The sequence below is a fragment of the Suncus etruscus genome, chromosome 8 (genome assembly GCF_024139225.1).
Source record: "Suncus etruscus isolate mSunEtr1 chromosome 8, mSunEtr1.pri.cur, whole genome shotgun sequence".
Taxonomy (NCBI): domain Eukaryota; kingdom Metazoa; phylum Chordata; class Mammalia; order Eulipotyphla; family Soricidae; genus Suncus; species Suncus etruscus.
This window is the reverse complement of record NC_064855.1, coordinates 4,749,924-4,771,145: the sequence shown is the minus strand read 5'-3', so window position 1 is coordinate 4,771,145 and position 21,222 is coordinate 4,749,924. Positions and strand designations below refer to the sequence as shown.

Genomic DNA, 21,222 nt, shown 5'->3' with positions numbered 1-21,222 from the left:
ATTAAAAAAAAAAAAAAAGGAGGAGGTGACATCAATGAGAATTCTCTGACGGTGGTGATTTGTTATTGCCATACTGGGGCAAGCAGGGCTGCAGGTAAGTTCGGAGAAGTTATAGAAAAGGTCAGGCTAGAATAGCTGGGATGATTGTGTGGTGCTGGAATATTTTATACGTAAAATCTTGCCTTTATCAGTACTATAAATAAAGCTGAGTGAAAAGGGGTCAGAGAGCTTTCAGTCGTACGGTTCAACTCTAGGGCCTAGATTCTGATGCTGGGTTGCCAAAGCAATGGACGAGGGTATTTTTATTTTTTTGCCTCGCACACAACTAATCTGGGTTCAATCCCCACTACCCCATATGGTCAACAAAATCCCACCAGAAGTGACCCTGAGCACAGTATGGCCCTCCCCCAAACAAGCAGCAGTTGGGTGTGCTTGAAAAGGGCCCAGTGGAGGGGATGCCTAAGGTGAATGTAGGTGTGATAATGTAGTTCTTATGGTAAAATCTTGCATAAAACATTTTCTAGGTATTTATTAAATTAGGGATAGGGGTACAGATAGTAAAGTGAGCACTTGTCTTACATGCCTCTGTCTTGTTTCGATTTCCAACAATGCCATATGGTCTCCTGAGCACAATCTCAAGTGATCCCTGAGCACAAAGCCAAGAGTAAATCCTAAATGCAGCCAGCTATGACCCTACTGCCCCTTCCCAATGAAAGTAAAGGGCACAAGACTGGGCTAGCAACTCAGCATTGCTTTGAGAGACAAAGAATGTCTGTAGAACAGAGCAGAGCTTCTCTCTTCATACCTTGCTCCATTACTAATTCCCCAGCCCTCACTGATCAAGGTCATGGTTTCTCTTCCACACTTGATTACTTCAACCGTCAAAACATTACCACGTGAAATGATTTTCCAGAGAGGACAGGCAATTTCTTTCTACAGTAGAAGCATTTATTTCAGTTATAGAAAAATAACACTATTCAAGGTATTCAAGTCAAGATAACTAAGCAGAAATATCCTTTCTCCTTGTATGCCCATCCTCAAATAACACACACGGATTTAAGATATTTTCAAATTAAAAACAAATGCAGAATCAAGGTAGTATCATTCAATAAATGTATTAAAGCTACGTTATCAGCCCTGGAAATGAGAAGATACAAAGTGATCTCGTGCAGTGAGTCTTTTAGTTTAGAATCACCTTACTGTGGGCAAAGATCCTTCCAGAGCGAAGGCAAATCAAGACATACAAAAGAGATGGAAAATTAAAACTTTCTCAAGGGAGCAAAGACAAAATAAGCCATGATAAGAGGAGATAGATCAATTACTAATGGTGACTTCTCTGAAGCTCAGATTCAGGAATCATCATCCATACTAGTCTTCAGAATTGCTCTAGATTTGTGCGGACAGTGTGTGGTAAGTGCTTCCCTAATTCATAATTCACAACTATCATTAGCGCATTGTCATCATCTGATAGATGACATTCTACCCCTCCCCACTCCCACAAAGCTAGTGTTTGTTTTAAAAACCAAATAACCACTCTGGTCAGAGCTCCTGAACTATGGATGCCATTTTGATATTAGTATTATTTGTGTAGCTTTAGCCATGCACTCAAATATTTCAGTACATGGTTGAAATGAAGATTCCTGTCTCAACTAAGACAAAACTAAGACAATGAATTCAAAAAAGAAAGGGAACTAAAACTTAAAAATTGTACATTGCTTCAAAATGTTTACTTGCTAAAAGAACTGCTTTTCAAGGCAATCCATTTCAGACCAACCAACATTTCCAGCAATTTTCTGAATCATGTTACTGGAAACCTTGGAATAAAATACCACTACCTTTCACTACCTTCTTGATTATTTGCTACAACAGGTTTCCTAGTTGACATTTTTTGGCCATTCACATAACCCACATATAAATATGAGGTTTAATGTTCTGAAACTATGAAGCAAGTGGTGTAGACAGGGTAAGGTTCCCCATGTCAGCCGTTCTGACACTGGGAACTGTGGACTTCATGTGGGGGCTCATCTGTGCACTCCTGGGTGTACTAGATCTGGCCTCTATCCACTCGTTAACAACTCACCTGCTTCCCAGTTTGGACAATCAAAAATGTCTCCAGACATTAACCACTGTCTTCTGGGGGTTAAAAAACAATCACCCCCAGAAACATTGAGCAAGTTTTGCTATTTTGTGGGGGTTTTTTTGTTTGTTTATTTTTGTTTCAATTCTAGACATCGTTGTAAACTGAGTGCACAGGTTCCACAAGACTATAGTACTAATTTAAGCAGTACAGCAAGAGTTTGCTATACCATCTATGCTAGGGCACAGTTTTATGTAATAGGCTACTTATGTATACAGTTACTCACATTTAACTACCTTTCTCCTATGTAAAACACTGACATTACATTAGACAGAGACAGGGAGGAGGGAGCTCATCCAGCAGCCAGTTTGAAGATACATGGCTACAGCGAAAAGCTGGTGGTCTAAACACCTGTGCCAAAAGGAGGCTGCGGGAAGTCACTGCAGGTGCCCTTCCTTCTGGATCCGGAGTCTCTCTTTCTCCACCTGCAAGCGCTCCTTCTCGATCTGCAGCTTCTCAGACTCGAACTTGAGGAACTGGAGCCTGTCCTTCTCCAGCTGCAAGCGCTCCCGCTCCAGTTTCAACTTCTCGGCCTCCACGTCCTGCGGCTGAAGGAGCGATTTCTCACCGGGGCCAAGTTCAGAGTCTACAGGCGGCTTTTCGGTGGCAGCGAGCTGCAGCCGGAGCTTTTCCCTCTCGATCTGCAGCCGCTCCTTCTCCAGCTGCAGCCGCTCCTGCTCCAGGTCCAGGTGGCGCAGCCGCTCCTTCTCAATCTGCAGTCGCTCCTTCTCCACCTGCAGCCGCTCGGCCTCGATGTCCAGCCGCCGCTTCTCCAGCTCTAGTTTCTGCTTCTCGATGTTGACAAGCAAGTGCGGCTCATCGTAGGCAGACCTCGATGGGGTGGAGTTAAGTGTGAAAAACTCGTCAATGTGGGGGAAATCGGGAAGTTCATTTTCTCGCCTGGAGTCCGGGATGACTGATGAGAGCATTTCCTCCTCTTCCTCAATTTCAAACTGGAAGAGAAAAGCAACGGTTAGTATTTCTACCTCCTGGTTTAACTCTATGTGTGTCTCAATTCTGGCTGCAGTATTGCTTGAGCAGAAAAAAACAATGGCCTCAAATTTCAAAAAATATCGACACTGAACTAGCCAATGCAACACAAGAATAATGACTGGAAAGGCTGGTGCATGCTTTTTAAGTGAGCTTGGAAATCGGGGGACTTCAGAACTTTTCCAGAACTGTAAGGAATTCCTCTGTTCTAACTACAGAACTCAAAGAGGGCCTACTGGCTTATACTTACTTCAGGACTCTGAGGATCTCTTTCTTCTTCCTCTACTTTGACCTCTGTCAAAGACCCCCCAGCATCCCTGAAATCTGTCACATTCTGCCAATCAAAATTCGCATCATTCCGGAATCCAATCTTCTCATCTATCTCTTCAGTGAGAGAGTCATCTAAGTCAGACGTGGGGAGGGGAAAACCCGAGCCCACCAGCTTAATGTTCGCCTTCATCCTCTTCCTCTTCATCAGCGCGCGCCAATCCAAGTACCGCCTCTTCACTTCTGTCCCAGTCCTCTGTTCCCCTTCTCCCACCGCGTTCACACACTGGGCAATCTCCTCCCAGGCCATTCGTTTCATCACGTTAATTGTTGTATTGAGCTGCTTGGAGAAAATAACTTCTTTCCTTTTCGTAATTTCTTTCAAGAGGGTCTGGGTCTCCTGGACACTGAAATTGCTTTTCCTTTTTCTCTTCAACTGCTTCATTTTTTGCTAACTTCAATGCAGTTTTTACCTTAAGAGAGAATGTAAAAGATCTGAAGAATTAGCTATGAAGTATAAAAATCAGGGACAATCCCTGCTGACGCTTTGTTTAAATCAGTTTTCCATCCATCTAGCAGTACAGGCAGGCTGGATAATTTCTAAAGAGAAAATAGTGAAAAATCAATACACAGTTAATGCAGCACACTTTAATTCAACCTATAGCTTTTTAAAAGCACCCTTCTAAGTTTCACACACACAGTCCTGTATGCCAAGAAATATTACAATATGGGGCCACAGTGTATAGGAAAGACACTTGCTCTATATGTGGCAACCCCAGTTCAATCCACAATACTGCATGATGGTCCCCCAAGCACCATCAGAGGGCCCAGTGCCCCCCTCTCTCCTGCCCCAGCATTCCCACTTTCAAAAGTTCATATTTACAATATGAACAGAGCTGCTCACTTTTTTGGGGGAAATATGCCTCAGATAATATTAAGCATGATGGAAGAATATACCTAAATATAAGAACTCATTACTTCTGGTTTGTTCAAAACACATCAAAAGAATGCAAACAAAGATAATTCAGACTTAAGTTATTAAATGCACTCATCAAGAAACAAATTTTTTGTGTAAGTAGAATGTGTTTATCATTTCATGTATATTAGAAAGAATTACGACCGAATTAGGAATGCATATCATGAACATCAGTATTTAATTTATAAAACAGTTCCTTATTCAACAACTCTAAGGCCCAACAACAGATGGGCTAATGACTAATGCTCTGGACCTGGCTGCCATGGAGTGTCCCTGGGCATAGACCTCAAGTCTATGACAGGAGTCCCTATCATGAAAGCTGCAAAACAAGGTTGAGGACAAATGTCAACACATTGTTCATGCCAGCTTAGAAACAAATGTTATCTGTGAAAGTTCAGACTTCTGAAAACTCTTACCTTTTACAAAGGGGCAAGCTTACTGTCAACTGTAATATATTATTGATGTCAACCGTAATGTATTATAGATGTATATAAAATAGTCAACAATAAATACAGCTATCAAGATTCCTTATTTATGCAAACTCTCATCAACACATTTTGTTGCTTTTAGAATCCAAGAGCAATTTAGCAATAGACTGGCAGGTCTGCAGTATGAAGCAGAATAACAATCCTTGAAAACATGCCTGAGTCACTGCTGTTCAAACTCTGGCAGCAGTTATTCTTGATGGGATACATCCCCAACCCCAACAGTGTATATCTATATGATGAAGGTGGTTAACCTTCTGGTCCTGAGTGCTATCTGCTAAATCTGGCCCAGCGAGTGCAATGACAAAATGCCATTGTAACACACATTTTCAACCCAGATGAAAATGATACTGAGATTTTCAATTTCCTATGTGTCATAACTTCCTGGCATATAAGAGACTTTAGACATCATCTGATTGATTTTGCAAAGCACAAAAAAAAAAAAAAAAAAAAAAAAGACCAAGGCACTCTAAGTTGAAGTCTGGTGACTGTTAACTGACACAGTACTTAGTAATCTCCTTCAACACCCCAAAACTGCACATGTTCCTGCAAGAAACAGACCACTCCAAAAAAAAAATGTAAAAGATAATAATTTTTTAAAAAATGATTCAATTCCAGAGGCCCCAGGTCTGTCCATTTCACACTGTGGCATCCTGGTTCTACTTGGGTCAACCTTGAGAACCTGTTTCCTAAAGGGACTAAGGGGAACCGGCGGGGTAGTGATCTCCAGGACCTCAAAAAAGTCTACTCTGTTCTTTTTTGTTGTTTCTTGTTGTTATTCCTTTGTTGTTTTTATTTGTTATTGTTTTGTTTTGTTACCTTTCTTTTTTTCCCTTTCCTCTTCTAAATGGGTATTCATAACACCTAGAGGGACTCCTCCTAGGTTTTTTTTTTTTCTTTTCCTATATCTCCAACAGAACCACATTACTCATCTTGTTCAGCGTCATAAATTGAGGGGTGGGGAGAAAAATAATGGAGGGTACCAGGTCCAGACAGTCGCATGAACATTGAGTGGAAATCAAAAAAATGATCAAACCTGAACACCAAAACTTAAAATCAACGACAACAGAATCAATCCTCAATCTACACCAAGCTGTACAAGGGGGGGGGGGGGGGGGAGAGACCAGTTACACTAGGTATTCTGGGGGGGGGTGTAAAGGAGGGAGAGATGTGGGATGCATGCTGAGAACAGGGGTGGAGGGAAGACAACAACCCTGGTGGTGGGAATGCTCCTGATTTATGGTCACTAGGTACCTTAACTATTCCTGTGAAAGATTTATAATTCGCTTCGGCTACAGTAAAAAAAAAAAAAAAAAATGGATGGCAAATAATGAAATAAAATTCACTGAAAATAGTCTACACTGAGGAACAGATTTAGGGAGGCGGTGCATGCATTAGCATTAGCAGCAGCAGCAGCAGCAGCAGCAACAGCTGCACAGGCTCTCCAAGCTTCTGAGTCCAGTGTCTTCAGGGGAGTCAAGATACCCAATCTGGGGCTGGAGAGATAGCATGGAGGTAAGGCGTTTGCCTTTCATGCAAGAGGTCATCGGTTCGAATCCCAGCGTCCCATATGGTCCCTCGTGCCTGCCAGGAGCAATTTCTGAGCATGGAGCCAGGAGTAACCCCTGAGCACTGCCGGGTGTGACCCAAAACCACAAAAAAAAAAAAAAAAAAAAAAAAAAGATACCCAATCTACAACAAGCTGTGCAAGTGGGGGCCCACTTACACTAGTATTCTGGGGGGAGGTAGAGGAGGGAGATGTGGGGTGCATGAGTCACTACGGCCACAATAAAATGAAATGGATGGGAAATAATGAAATCAAGTTCGTTGCAAGTAGTCTGCACTGGGGGACACGTTGAGGGAGGCGATTGCATGCATTAGCAGCAGCACCTGCAGCTTGTCAGTCCAGCGTCTTCCGGGGAGTCGCTTGCACTTACCTGGCCCGACGAGGCCCCAGCCGCAGGCCTGACACAGCCCCCCAGGACGCCTCCCCTCGCACCCCGGCCTTCTCCCGGGCCTCCTGGGCCTCCTCCGAGGCCCAAGCACTCACCTGCGACCCCGGCGCCGCCTCCTCACGGACGCCGCAGAGAGACTCAGGGAGGGGAAAGGATGCTTCATGTATTCCCCGCCCCTCAACCTCCTCCCTGCCCACTTCCCATTGGTCAGTGCGGCTGTCGCTCATGATGAAGGCCTCGTGGATTGGGCCCGAAGGGGTCTAGGGGCGGGGTTTGCTAAGGCCCCGCCCTCCTTGCGCTCACAATGGGAATCGAGGCCTAAACCGATTCCGGGTTAGTGCCCCCTTGAAGTCCCGCCCCCCCTGGACCCGTTGCGCTCCGTGTTTGGCTAGCGGCGCTGTCCATCAAGATAGCCCCGGGATGTCATTGGCTCCTGGCGCGCTGCTCGGCGGGATTGGGACCCTGCAGAGCCGTCGCGGAAGTCATGCCCTTGATCCTCACCTGTATAAAGGACAAAGAGGAAGTGGGAGCCTGGCATGGCCCCCAAATCTCCTCAGGAGCCATTCCTGAGACGGTTTCTGCCAGAGAGGACCTGTGTCTTCTTTAGGGCTTCTGTGTAGGACTTAGTTGAGCTCCCTAAAAATAAATAAATAAATAGTCTAAATAAATAAATTGACATGGCCTTTTCTTTCTTGATATCATCCCAAATTCTGGCTCTCCATCCTCAGCTTCTTGGTGCCCTTCTGCAGCAGGTCCTTTTTCTGCATCCTCAAGGTCAAGGTCATCGTTGCTGATGGGACACCCCACTTTTGGCTTCTGTTGAGACCTTTTGTTGACTTCTAGAATTGAATCCCTTAGACACCTCTTGATGCTCCCTAGCAGCCTCCTTGGCCTCCTTCAAACCATACAGAACCAAGCGCTGAGTCTTATTGTCATGGCCCCATGTCCTAAAGAACCAGACCTGAACTTGGTCTCTTGGTCTTCTCTCTTTCTTTCTCTCCTCTCCTCTCTCCTCCCCTTTCTCCTCCCATTTCTTCTCCCTCTCCTCTCCTCTCCTCTCCTCTCCTCCCCTCCCCTCCCCTCCCCTCCCCTCCCCTCCCCTCCTCTCCTCTTCTCTCCTCTCCTCTCCTCCCCTTTCTTCTCCCTCTCCTCTCCTCTCCTCTCCTCTCCTCCCCTCCCTTCCCCTCTCCTCTCCTCCCCTCCCCTCCCCTCTCCTCTCCTCTCCTCCCCTCCCCTCTCCTCTCTCATCTCTCTCCTCTCCTCTTCTCTTCCTCTTCTCTCTCCTCTCTCTCCTCTCCTCACCTCTCTTCTCTTCTCTCTCTTCTTCTCTTTCTCCTCTCTTCTCTACTCTCCTCTCTCCCCTCTGTTCTCTTCTCCCTTCTCTCCTCTCTCCTCTCTCCTTTCTCCTCTCTCCTCTCTCCTCTCTTCTCTCTCCTCTCTTCTCCTCTTCTTTTCTTCTCTTCTCTTTTCTCTCGCCTCGGTCCCATCATGTCACACACTTAATTTTAAGAGCAGAACCCCTTTGCTTTCCAGTCATGCCTCTAATTTTGCAGATGAACAATGAACTCTGCTAAACCCGAGGTTCACACAGTGACCCTCTTGAGTGTGAGCAAGATGCCGGGAAAGAGCTGGCTTCCCTGGATTTCCATTTGCCCAATTGAGCCAACCCCCTGCAGCTGTTCTCACCAGTTCCCAGCCCTTGTGACCTGCTGAGTCTGGTCCCAAATTATTATGGCCTTTTAGATAGTGCCCATTGTAGGCCCAGTAGAACCTAGCTGATGTTCAAGGATTTGGGAGAAAAGTCTTAGAGTACTTTGGGTCAGTAGTGAATCCTCCCTTGGATAGTCTAGAAAGAACACCTGAAAAAAAAAAAAAAAAGAAAGAAAGAAAGAAACTTCTAGAAGATGCTCTATATTGTTGAATCTGTAAAATAGGTCCCCATGTGATACTCAGAAAACCCTTGGATGAGCACTGCTTGAGGGCACTGTAGGAACCAGTCTTAGGGTATTTCAGGGTACAGGGGTCATGTAGGGTGGTAATTTGAGGGTACACTTGATGGGGTTTGAACTGGGTTGGCTTTCCACTGAATTAGCCTTGAAACTACCCCTTTCCCTGAGTCAGTTGTTTTTTTTTTAATATTTTGAGGCCAGCAGTTATCACTGGTGGTTCATATTTGAATGTGACTTATGTAGGTCAACAGAAGTTGTAGGCAGGAGTCTTAATGTCATGATCATTTTAATTTTAGAAATTTTTAAAAACATTTTCAGAGAAACATGTCCATGACCTTTGGTTTAAACTGAAATAAAGAAGCTATTATTTTTGGTACTAAGTATTTATGTCTTATCTACTATTCTACCAAATTATATTACAATTTTTGTTACTTTGAATTATAATGATTTAGAAAAGGACATTTTTCAAGAGCAAAGTTTTTATTTCTCAAAAAATTTACATTGAGTATAAAAGCAGTATGGTTCCTATATTGATTGTTGCAACTATTTTTCATAATATTTTGTTACCCTGATAATTGGAAAATAGATATTTTAAAATAGTAATCAGTACAGCAAGAGATGGTGAGGGTGCTTTTGTTGTACAGATGAGTGTAGTATTAAATCTTAAGAAATCAAATAGGTCATCTTATTGCAGCTGTGTCAGTTGTGGTTAGATTATGTTTCTTATTATGTTAGATTATTATGTTTCTTGTATTTAGAAACTTAGTTTCTACCTGTTATAAATTTGATTTCTACCTAGTATGAAGTAGTATGGACCATTCATTATTAGGAGTATTGATTATACCTTTAAAAATTCATCTTGTCCCTATTCATGGAGTTATCCATCAAATCTATTCTTATACTTTGAAATATTTACCCTAATGGGATAGAGAAATAGTATAGCAGGTAAGGCATCTGCCTTGCACACAGCCAATCAAATTTCACCCCAGAACTTCTCATGATTTCCAGACTCCCATCACTGAGTAGAGCTGGGAGTAAGTCCTCAGCACTGCCACGTGTGGCTCAAAACAACAAAAACTATTTAACTCAGTGACTTATCAGGTGGAAATCATTTTGAATATTTACATATACTCTTTTTGAAATATAATTTCTTTATTTAAGGACTGTGGTACAAGATTGTTTATAGTTGGGTTTCAGTCATACAATGTACCCTTTACCCGTTCACCTTTTCCACCACGAAAGTCCCCAGTTTCGCTCCCACCCCTACCCCCACCTGTCTCTGGGGCAGGCATTTTGGTTCTAGATCTTTCTCTCTATTTCTCTCTCTCCCTCTCACTCTCTCTCTTTGTCCCCCCTTCTTCTCCTGGCTGAAATTGTGATTTGCACTATTGTTAATGAAGGGGTGTTATTGATGTCACTTTATCCGCTATGGCTCCAAGCTGTTGTCCAGAGTGATCAGTTGAACTATCATAGTCCCTTCTCTACTCTTTATAGCAAGCTTACCATTCTTTATAGTAAGATTCCTTCCATGGAATGTTCCTCCTAACCCTCATTTCTATTGTCTCTGGATATTATTTCCATAATGTCTTTTATTTCTCTTATATCCCACAAATGAGTGAGATTATTCTATATCTATCCTTCTCTATCTGGCTCATTTTACTCAGTATAATAATCTCCATATTCATCCATGCATCAGCAAATTTCATGACTAAATTTTGCTTAATAAATGCATTCCATTATGTATATGTACCACAGCTTTTTTAGCCAAGCATCTGTTGCTGGACACTTGGGTCTTTTCCAGATTCTGGCTATTGTAAATAGTGCTGTGATGAACATAAGAGTGCAGAGGGCATTTTTGTGTTGTGTTTTTGTGTTCCCAGATTATCTCCCTAGGAGTGGTATTGCTGAACCATATGGGAGCTCAATTTGCAGTATTTTGAGGAATATCCATATTGCTTACCAAAAAGGTTGAACTAGATGACATTCCCATCAGCAGTAAATGAGAGACCTTTTCTCTGTGCATCCACACCAACACTGGTTGTTCTTGTTCTTTGTGATGTATGCCAGTCTCTGTGTTATGAGATGATATCTCATTGTTGTCCTGATTTGCATCTCTCTAATAGTGATGTAAGCATTTTTTCATGTGTCATTTGTATTTCTGTTTTGAGGAAATGTCTGTTCATTTCTTCTCCTATTTTATGATGGGTTTAGATTTTTTTTCTTGTTTGGTTATGCCAGTACTTTATATATCTTAGATATTAGCCCTTTATCAGATGACTATTGGGTGAATAGTTTCTCCCATTCTGTAAGTAGCCTTTGTATCCTAGTCACTATTTCTTTTGAAGTACAGAAGCTTCCCAGTTTAATGTAGTCCCAGTTGTTTATCTCTTCTTCCACTTGCTGGGACAGTGGCATTTCTCCTTGAAGATGCTTTAAGTCTCAATATCATGGATTGTTTTGCCTATGTTTTCCTCTATGTACCTTATGGTTTCAGGTCTGGTATCAAGGTCTTTAATCCATTTTGATTTAACCTTTGGGTATGGTGAGAGAGGTCTGAGTTCACTTCCATCATGTAATTGTGAAGAGGTTTTCCTTACTCCCACTTTGTATTACATGCCCCTTAACAAAGATTAATTACTTATATGTCTGGAGGTAAAAATTTACATACACTCTTGGTGTATCTCTCCTCTTTGGCCTCTTGTTGAATAACGATTTGAACAGTATTTTAGAATAAACAACTGTTTGACTAGCCTGCAGAATGAGTTTTATTTATGCAAAATAGCCTATATTTTAAATCTTCCATCCCCAAAACTCCTGAATATTTAATGAATATTGATTCAGCTGTTTATATCATCTTTTATGCACAATGCATACACTTAATTTTAGTAGTAAAGATTAAGCACACAGTTTTATCAGTTGGAGAAATTAACCTGGTTGCATTTATGAAAATGCATAATTTTTGAGTTACTTTTATAAAATGAAAATTCTGCAAGATTTTGGAGTGGAGCTCTTCATCCTCAATTCTTTCAATTCATTTTTATAAAAAAAAATTAAGTATTGAATATATCCTGTGCTCAGCAGTAATCTAAACACTGATTATATAAAATAATACTTGTTTACTATTATAAACACCTTATATTGAAAGTTTAATAGTATTTCTCACATTTTTAGGTGATAAAATTGATGCAGAGAGATAGTAAGTAGCAGCATTTCAAGGTTATACATTTAGTAGCAGAGCTGGAGTTTAAATCAACATAGTTGGTATACTTAAACTCCTCAGAAACTTTGCAAAACATTTTAAAACATTGCATTACTTGTTATCAAACAAATTTAGATGCAGGTTGTGGAATGATCATATGTTTGAATAGACAGATGTTTTCTTTGAACAAAGGTCATATGTATAAGGAAACAGAGACTCTATGGTCCCTGGTCAGCCATATGGCCCCTGGTCACCTCTTTAAGATTAAAGAGATCAGTTACCAAAAATCTACCCCTTGTAACTGCCATTGGGGGTATAACCCCCTACATACGCACACACCGGGTTGAAGTGCTAAGGGGTGGGAGCTAGGAGATTACCACAGTTGTCTGCCAGATTGGTCCTATTGGATGGTCCCTGCTGGATTGCTAGAGAAACTATTTACTAGACTCCTGGTTCCTGCCACTTTTTGCCTCCTCTCCTACTGCTCTGAGCATAACAGTGGTGCCCAGAACAGAGTGAGTAATGATCCTCTGGTGAATCAGAATTGTGATCCTATGGATCAAAGCCATGATCCCTTCTGGATCAAGGCTCTAATCACTTAGTGGGTTAAATCTATTCTGTTCTCTGATATTTAATGAAAGTATTTCACCCAATTCCATGTCTTTCAAATATCTATTATTATTCATATTATTAGGAGGATGACATGCTGAATATATATATACATATATATAAAAAGAAACAATGCTGAATATATATATAAAGAGAAACAATGCTATACTCACCAAATTACTTAAAAACATTACTCCCTTAGTGCCTCTTGAGCCCCATCTCTAGTAGGGGAGAACAGACAGAATTTAACTGTGAATGTTACCCTCCCAGCCCTCCTATGTCTATGCCTTGACCTAGATCAAATCCAATGAAAAGTGTGACTCCCACTCCCCCAACACAGAAGAAAGGAAGGAAGGAAGGAAGGAAGGAAGGAAGGAAGGAAGGAAGGAAGGAAGGAAGGAAGGAAGGAAGGAAGGAAGGAAGGAAGGAAGGAAGGAAGAAGAAAGAAAGGAAAGAAAGAAAGAAAGAAAGAAAGAAAGAAAGAAAGAAAGAAAGAAAGAAAGAAAGAAAGAAAGAAAGAAAGAAAGAAAGAAAGAAAGAAAGAAAGAAAGAAAGAAAGAAAGAAAGAAAGAAAGAAAGAAAGAAAGAAAGAAAGAAAGAAAGAAAGAAAGAAAGAAAGAAGAAAGAAAGAAAGAAAGAAAGAAAGAAAGAAAGAAAGAAAGAAAGAAAGAAAGAAAGAAAGAAAGAAAGAAAGAAAGAAAGAAAGAAAGAAAGAAAGAAAGAAAGAAAGAAAGAAAGAAAGAAAGAAAGAAAGAAAGAAAGAAAGAAAGAAAGAAAGAAAGAAAGAAGAAAGCTTCTTATCCTACGTTTTCATTTTTTGTTCTTTTGAAATTTCTTTTCTTTTCCATTGCAGTTTCTGGGGATGAATACATCTTAAATACTACATTCTATATTGTTTATAGAAAAATTTGATTTCTTTTTCTTTTTTTTTTTTTGTTTTTGGGCCACACCCGGTGACACTGAGGGGTTACTCCTGGCTGTGTGCTCAGAAATCGCTCCTAGCTTGGAGGGACCATATGGGACACCAGGGGATCGAACTGCAGCTGTCCTAGGCTAGTGCCAGCAAGACAGACGTTTTACCGCTCCGCACCACTACTCCAGCCCCAACAAATTTGATATTTTTCATTCAGATTATTTGTAGGGAGTCTAGTCTGTAACAGTATGTTAAAAGTGGTATTTAGATTGACTTATAAAATTCAACATTTATCATTCTACTCATTTACATTTTGCAAAAACATGAACTATGCTATTTAACTGGAACTGACCAAGCTTTTTGATTTGTCCAACTTTAGAAACAAGAATTAATAAAATATATAAATCAAAAGTGTGTGAGTGATATTACAGTGCATGCAATTGAATAAAAATTTAATTTATATTTTAGTTCCTAATTAGAAATTTAAAGGTATGGGAAATACAACAAATTGCTTCCATTTTATAGAATGATTCTCAAATGAGTCTGTACTGTTTTTGTTTTTTTTTAAGTTATATGAGTATATCTGTTCGAAAAATTTTATGAAGAATATTTGTGGTATTTTCTTAAACACATAAAAAACCTCAAAACTGCAAGTAATTACTTACCTAATCTTTGAAATTCTAAATTACCATGATTCTTTTCATTTCACCTATGAAGAAGCAAAGATTCTCCTTTTTTCTATGAATCTTTAATGTTAAATTTCAACATCACAAATTAAGGCTAAATATTACATATTTAATAAAAGGGGGGCTTAGTTATGGTTCTGGAATAGGATCAACTCTGTGTATTTGTAAAAGTATTCATATTCTGCTGAGTTATAACCCTGGCTATTAAGAGCTACTTTTTATTTAAAAAAAAAACTGTTTTATTTTTGCTCCAGTCTTTAGTTTTTCTTCTATTTTTTCTACTTTTAGAATATGCTTTTCTATTGATTAATGTGCAGCAAAGTGTGTCTCATGTCATGTGTCCTAGTGCTGAGAAATGCTCTCATTCATCTTATGCATTACTAGTACAGGCCCTCCCTCCTTGGTGAAAAAGGGGACAAAAAGAGCTTTATTTTAATAGAATTTGGAAATGGTGTCAGAATCCAAGGTTTCATTTCTATAGCAACTGAGAATAATGGAAAGACGAAATGTCAATCACATTCACAGTTGCCCTAGCAACAATCAGTTGCTTTCCCAGATGTGTTTACTTTCGTTCTGGGTCAGTTTTTTTTTAAATGTGCTCATCTACTTGAATGCTCAAGGGAGGGGGCACTGAAATCATTTAAGGAAGAAAGAAATGCAGAAAGAGATGAAAGCCATTTGTTTGACTGTCTATTACTTAATAAGAAACCCACTGAGTCACTAAAAAGGCTATCAGGGAAATGGAAATTCTTGTGTCCGTTCAATAAGTATTATTCCTATTTGCAGTCAGGGACATTGAAGCATGAAGTTGAAGGCATGTCTCTATTGTCATTTCATGCTCTTGCCTTTTCTCTAGGCTGCTGAAAACGAAATCAGGAATCTGCCATATTGATATAGGAAAGGTTTTCTTTTCAAGCAGTGTACCTAAGGGCATATAATTGCCAGACAACTGACTCTGGACTAAGGCACTATAGCAATTAATAATTTAATCCTTGTCCCTTGAATTATTGTATTTTCTTTTACCAGCTTCCCAGTGATGAAACTTGTTTGCTGTCTCTGTCCCATAACTTCCTAGTAATCATAATTGGCGCTTTTCTCTTCTTTTTTCCCATAATTATTTATACTAAACCAAAATTAGGAAGGGAAGGGCAAAGTTCACTTGCATCATTGAGGATGCTATTTCTGGCACAGTATATGTTCCATAACAGGACATATTAATTGAATACACGAGTTTTCACTGAATACTTCTTTTCATTTTCATAGTTTTGATTCTTCCTACAATGTTTTTCAACCAGGGGTCGCACAAGCTCTTCCAGCCCCCAGGATATTCCAAGGTGCAAATCATGGAAATGGGGAGACTGTGGTGTGAGATTAGGGTGCCAAACAGTAGGTCAGGTGTTCACAAAAGGGAAGCAAAGTTGGAAGGCAGAGAACCATAGCTGGACAAAGGCTGAATAATGCTGTTCTCATGGTAACTGAGGCAACACGTTCAAATTTATGTGTAAATAGCCCAAAAAGTCTTAACTGAACAGTTTTCTCAAAGGTTAGTCTATTTCAGAGAATGTATCAGGGTCAGAGACACAGTACAGGAGGTAGGGCGTTGGCCTTCCATGCAGAGGGACGGTGGTTGGAATCCCAGAATCCAATATGATCCCCCAAGCCCGCCAGGAGTGATTTCCGAGTGTAGAGTCAGGAGTAACCCCTGAGCACTGCCAGGTGTGACCCAAAAACCAAAAACCAAAAAATAAAAAATACCTAATCATATATATCATTAAATATAAATTAAATGTTAGCTTATTATTGTCAAGGAAAGGAGTAAATGGACATTTCATCTAGGAAAAGGCAACCATAAATACCATCAATGAGTGCCATATTCAGTGTCAAGAGCTGAAGAGTATGTGTTGCAAGTCAGCCCCTGAAGAGGTTGACTGATGGAGGGCTGGAGGATGAGGCCTTTCTCCTCCAGCTCGGACCACACGTCTGTTACCCTGTTCAGCCGGCGGTTCTGAGGTGAATGCGGCAGGAAGAAAACCAACAGGCAGTCAGGCTTCCGAAGAAAACAGCTCTTTATTCCGTGAAGAGGCTGAAGCCAAAAGGCCTAAGAATAGGCCACAGGACAAAAGCCCCTCGCCTTCCACAGACCCTTGCTTTTATGCCCCAGAATCAGGTACCACCCAATGGTGGGATCAGGTAGCACCCAATGGTGGGAGCAGAATCAGGTACCACCCTAGGGTGGGAGCAGATGCCAGGTCACACCCTAGGGTAGGGCACAATCACCGATCAGGGTAGGGTCAGTAACATAATAATCCCATTGAAATATTTACATACACAACAATTCCCCCATTTGTTTTTAGTAAACAAACAATATTGTCTACAATTATTAAAGGAAAAACTAGTCAATAATAAAAGAGCTGCTGTTTGCATAAGCACATCACAGGAAAATGTAAAGAAAAACTTCTAACCTAAACACAGGGTGTCTAAAGCCAGAAACGTGTCAAGGAATCAACTAAAGCTACTGAGATGATAGATCTACGACGTACAAGATGAAGAATTCCAAGTAAGTTCTTCCTCGGAGAAGCAGATGGAGAATCTGAAATTCAATGATCAAGGATCTAGTAGGCGATGGGGAGCTCCCGGGGCAATCAGAAAGCCCAATTGTAATGCATAGACATAGATCCTTCGAAGAGATGCCAGAAAGGTTGTGTAGCAGGCGAGAAGAAGCACCTTTTCTTTATTTGTTGTTGTTGGTTTTTGGGTCACATCTCGCAGCGCTTAGGAGTTACTCCTGACTCCACGTTCAGAAATCCCTCCTGGCAGGCTCGAGGGATCATATGGGATGCCGGAACTCGAACCACCGTCCTTTTGCGTCTAAGGCAAACACCTTAACTGCTGTGCTATCTCTCCGGCCCCTTTTCCATTCAAGTACAGGTAGACCAAAAAGCCCATCTTTGAGGGCAATGAACTAGGCCTTTATTTCGGAGGAAGAGGCACATACACCCCCTGCACAGTGGGGAGCCACTGCAATGATGATCAATAGGTATCTGAACTTAATCCAAGTTAATTTTCTTAATCCAGGCTGAAGTCCATATGATGTCCGATATTGATGTACCAATACGGTCAATTATTATAGATGGGAGCTTAAGTCACAAACCAAAACAAAATGTTTAAGGCAGAGACCCTCCCCGTGTAAATAAACAACTTGAGGGCCCATCCAAAATGGATGGAACCTCCTATAAACCTAGTATTTTGCCTGTGATGCGCCCACGCAAAAAAACCCTGAGAACAGACAAAAATATCATTTAAGAAATTATAGACAGGGCCGGGCGGTGGCGCTAAAGGTAAGGTGCCTGCCTTACCTGCGCTAGCCTAGGACGGACCGCGGTTCGATCCCCCGGCGTCCCATATGGTCCCCCAAGCCAGGAGCAACTTCTGAGCGCATAGCCAGGAGTAACCCCTGAGCGTCACCGGGTGTGGCCCAAAAACCAAAAAAAAAAAAAAAAAAGAAATTATAGACAACAATATCTAATCCACTAACCTAAAGTCAAGAAAGCAAAACCCGAATGTAATACAACATCAATTCCTAAGATTAAGAACTAAAATAGAAAAACATTAATTATGATAGTCAAAAGAAGTGTAGTACCAAATATAAATTCAAAGGATTACAATTATAAGAAAAATACAAAAGGTGAAATTTCTACAGAGTCCAATACCAATCTGCAAAGATGAGGGTGGATCAGTAACACAATAATCCCATTGAAATGTTTACATACACAACAAGTGTGTATTACCTTTTTTAAGTTTTTGTGATGTGTCTCATCAGAGTATTTTAAGGCTATGAATTCCCTAAGTTCTTGTCTGTCTCTGAAATTGTACCATTCTTTTCTATCTGAGCAGGATAGAGTATTCTTATAACCATATAAAGTATTCTTATAGCTAATCAGAGCATCCTTATAACTATAGAATATTCTTAAAGCTGTATAGAGTATTCTCATAACTGTGAGCAGTGTAAAATTTGATGAAGAATTGTCTGTCGCATGCCTACAGATGTGGCCGTGTGTTTCAGGAGCTGTGGCTGCGCCTCCATGGAGATGGCAGAAGTCTGTTATGAAGGCTGGAGAGCAATCTCCCCTGGCCAGGTATGGCAGGGAGCAGAAGTTTGGGAACTGTGGGTGGGGCCTATTGAAATGCCCAGTAATAATGCAATTTCATCTTCTTTTTTAATTTGACATTTTTATCAAGTCATCGTGATCACAAAGTTATGTGTGATTGGATTTCAGGCATACAGTTTTCCACTACCAATCCCCTCCCCAGTCAGGTCTCCCTCTGCCAGGGTACCCATTCAGTCTCTCTCCTGATAAGGAATTTTAAAAGAGAAGTTGGTGGTCTTGTACTGAAACCCTGGTGCAGTTGACAGTCTCATCAGTTGGACTACCTAACCTCCTCAGCCCTGCTTGCAAATAAATGCCTCCCCAAAACAACCAAACTTGAGTCTCTCTTCCCATTCCTTCCTGAAAACATAACATCAAATTAAACTAAGCAGAAACTGTACATAAGTATCTTTAAAAATAAGGAAGCAACTGAAAAGCAGAAGACACAGTCTCAGCATTTTGGGAATGATTCAAAGAGGAAAATATGCATGAATATGGAATCTCAGCATTGCTCTGTGGTTAATTGTCTAACAGCCAGCAATGCACCATCCCACTGAGGACTATATTAAAAACTGCATTCCCAGCATGCTCTGTGTTGGCCATTAGATTACATTTGCTTCCATTCATGCATGCAGATTTTGGACATTATTTTAAATTATGCCATAAAGAAAGCTGAACATGATTTTTGTTTTATGCCAAAAACAAAATGATTTTGCAGCATCACTGACTAAAGTAATGACTATTATTTCAAGGCACTTCTCAAAAAGCATGAGAAAGGTCTTTGGCTGGGAAGCAAGGATATCTAAGGTCATTTGATTCAGCATAAACTCATCCAAAGGGATTTTCTTCCAGCCCACTAAGGAAGGGCCCTACTCAGCACTCTAACCAGATGGATTATATTTCTCCTACAGCTCTTACTCCAGTCAGTCTTTTTCACTTTCCTTCTTTACTGCTTCCTCAGAAAGATTCTATTCTGTCTCTTCTATGTACTAGCTCTCACATCATTTGCTTGTTGGTAAGAATGGCCTCCTAAATCACCCTCCCTGTTGAAATCTGTCCTTTTTTATTGCTGTCAAGATTCTCATCTTGAAGCATATAGCCCCTGTCACTCTCTTCCTCAGGAGATTTTGCCTCTCATTCTGATTTCTGTTGTACTTTTCCGCAACAACATCTCACCAAAGTCTTTTGAGTTCTTACATGTATTTTCATCTTATTTTATTGTCACTAAATTCTCTACCTGTCTATATCTTTTATTGGGATTTTATACATGATGGGATTTTTGTCTCTGTGGTTTTTGCTGAATAAAAAAGATAATGAGGGATTTAGTAGGTCTTGTATATTTTGGGTTTTTAAGCTTGTAAGTTTTTACATTCTGTTTGTTAAGTATGTTCCTGTTTCTTTGAAAGGGAAATGTTGCTTATTTTATTAACAGGTATCAAAAGTTGATAAGAAGATATATATATATATCTGGATATATAAGAGATATATAAATACATATGTATGTATTTTCGGGGTATTAGACTCTTACCCCAGTTTATTACTTTTCTCTTTTTCAGGCAAAACCACGCAACTTGAAATAGCTAGTACTGCCTCCAGTTAGAGGGGGAAATAAGGGAGACATCAAGACCAAACAGGTCCAAGACTACTAAGTAGTAGGTTAGATACAGAGGGGACCACATATTCTAGCCGCCCTAGAGGTGAGGGAAGAAGAAATGGGAGGGAAAACAAAAATGGAGGAACAGGGAGGACAATTTGGTGATGGGAATCCCCCCTGATTTTATGTAAATATGTACCTAAAATATTATTGTCAACAATATGTAAGCCACTATGATCAAAATAAAAAATATATTAAAAAATACATATGTATGTATACACACATATAGGCATATATATGTATATATGTATACAAAAATCAAGAGGACATAAGGACTTAGAAGGAAAAGAGTAACAGGTGACATAACAGGCAGAGGGTTATTTCATAGACAGCAAGCTGGGCCCCATTAAATGAGTTTTAGGATCAAAGCAACATAGGATTTACAGTGGAGGCTTTGGAAACTGGATATGTGCCATCTTTTAAGCATCAATAAACCAACATAGTTAAGAAAAGTAGTACAGGGGCCAGATCGATAGCACATGGAATAGGCATTTGCCTTGCATGCAGCTGAATGGGTTCAATCCCTGGCATCCCTTATGGTCTCCTGAGCCTGCCAGGAGTAACCTCTGAGTGCACAGCCAGGAATAACCCCTGAGTACCATTAGGTGTAGTCCAAAAGCAAGCAAACAAAAACAGTACAAGGTACTTTCCAATTTCACAGTATAATTCCTTGTGGCAGAGACATCACTCACTATGGAGATTAGAGTCCACATGAATTGGGGAAGACTGACCTACAGATCTCCTGCACCCACACTCTGACCCATTGTGATTCTGCCACCTCCCCATTAAAAGGAGTCAGTAGCTCACTGTGCTTGCATCCAGGCAGGTGTTATGACCACCTTGACAAAAAAGCAAAAACAAAACAAAGAATAGAATCACAAAACAAAGCCAGCACTAACCATGTCATTCTGATTCAGGACATGCCCATCTCCGGCATGACCTTTTGCAGGGTAGCCACCTTTTAAGCATCAGGAACATCCTGATCCAAGTGGGAGAGCAAAGTCAGTGAGGCCCTGAAGGATAAGGAGGGCCATGGAGTGGAAGGATACAACAGACACATAGGGAAGAAGACAAAATAGAAAAGGATACTCACCATCTGTCCCAACTGATGCTTCCTAGACAGGAAACAACCCTTCAGGGCAAACCCTTCTTGAAATCCTGACTCACAAAATGAGGGGTCAGGGAGGAGATACAGTAGAGGTGTGAAACAACTAATTTTGAGGCATTTTGTCACCCAATGACATCATCACCAAA

The 21,222-nt window shown here is 40.7% G+C and overlaps 1 protein-coding gene across 2 annotated transcripts; it reads right to left on the bottom strand.

The window, feature by feature from the left end:
- Positions 1-926: 926 nt before the first annotated feature.
- On the bottom strand, positions 927-6,942 carry MSANTD4 (Myb/SANT DNA binding domain containing 4 with coiled-coils). Of its 2 annotated transcripts, XM_049778576.1 has the most exons (4): positions 6,906-6,942; positions 3,378-3,994; positions 2,872-3,090; positions 927-2,799 (listed from the first exon to the last, which is right to left on the bottom strand). In XM_049778576.1, exons 2-4 carry the CDS (start codon positions 3,837-3,839, stop codon positions 2,515-2,517), a joined length of 966 nt encoding a protein of 321 aa, XP_049634533.1. In that variant the 5' UTR covers positions 3,840-3,994; positions 6,906-6,942; the 3' UTR covers positions 927-2,514. The 2 variants fall into 2 exon arrangements, with proteins under 2 accessions (XP_049634533.1, XP_049634532.1); XM_049778575.1 differs by having other exon boundaries at positions 927-3,090.
- Positions 6,943-21,222: the final 14,280 nt, after the last annotated feature.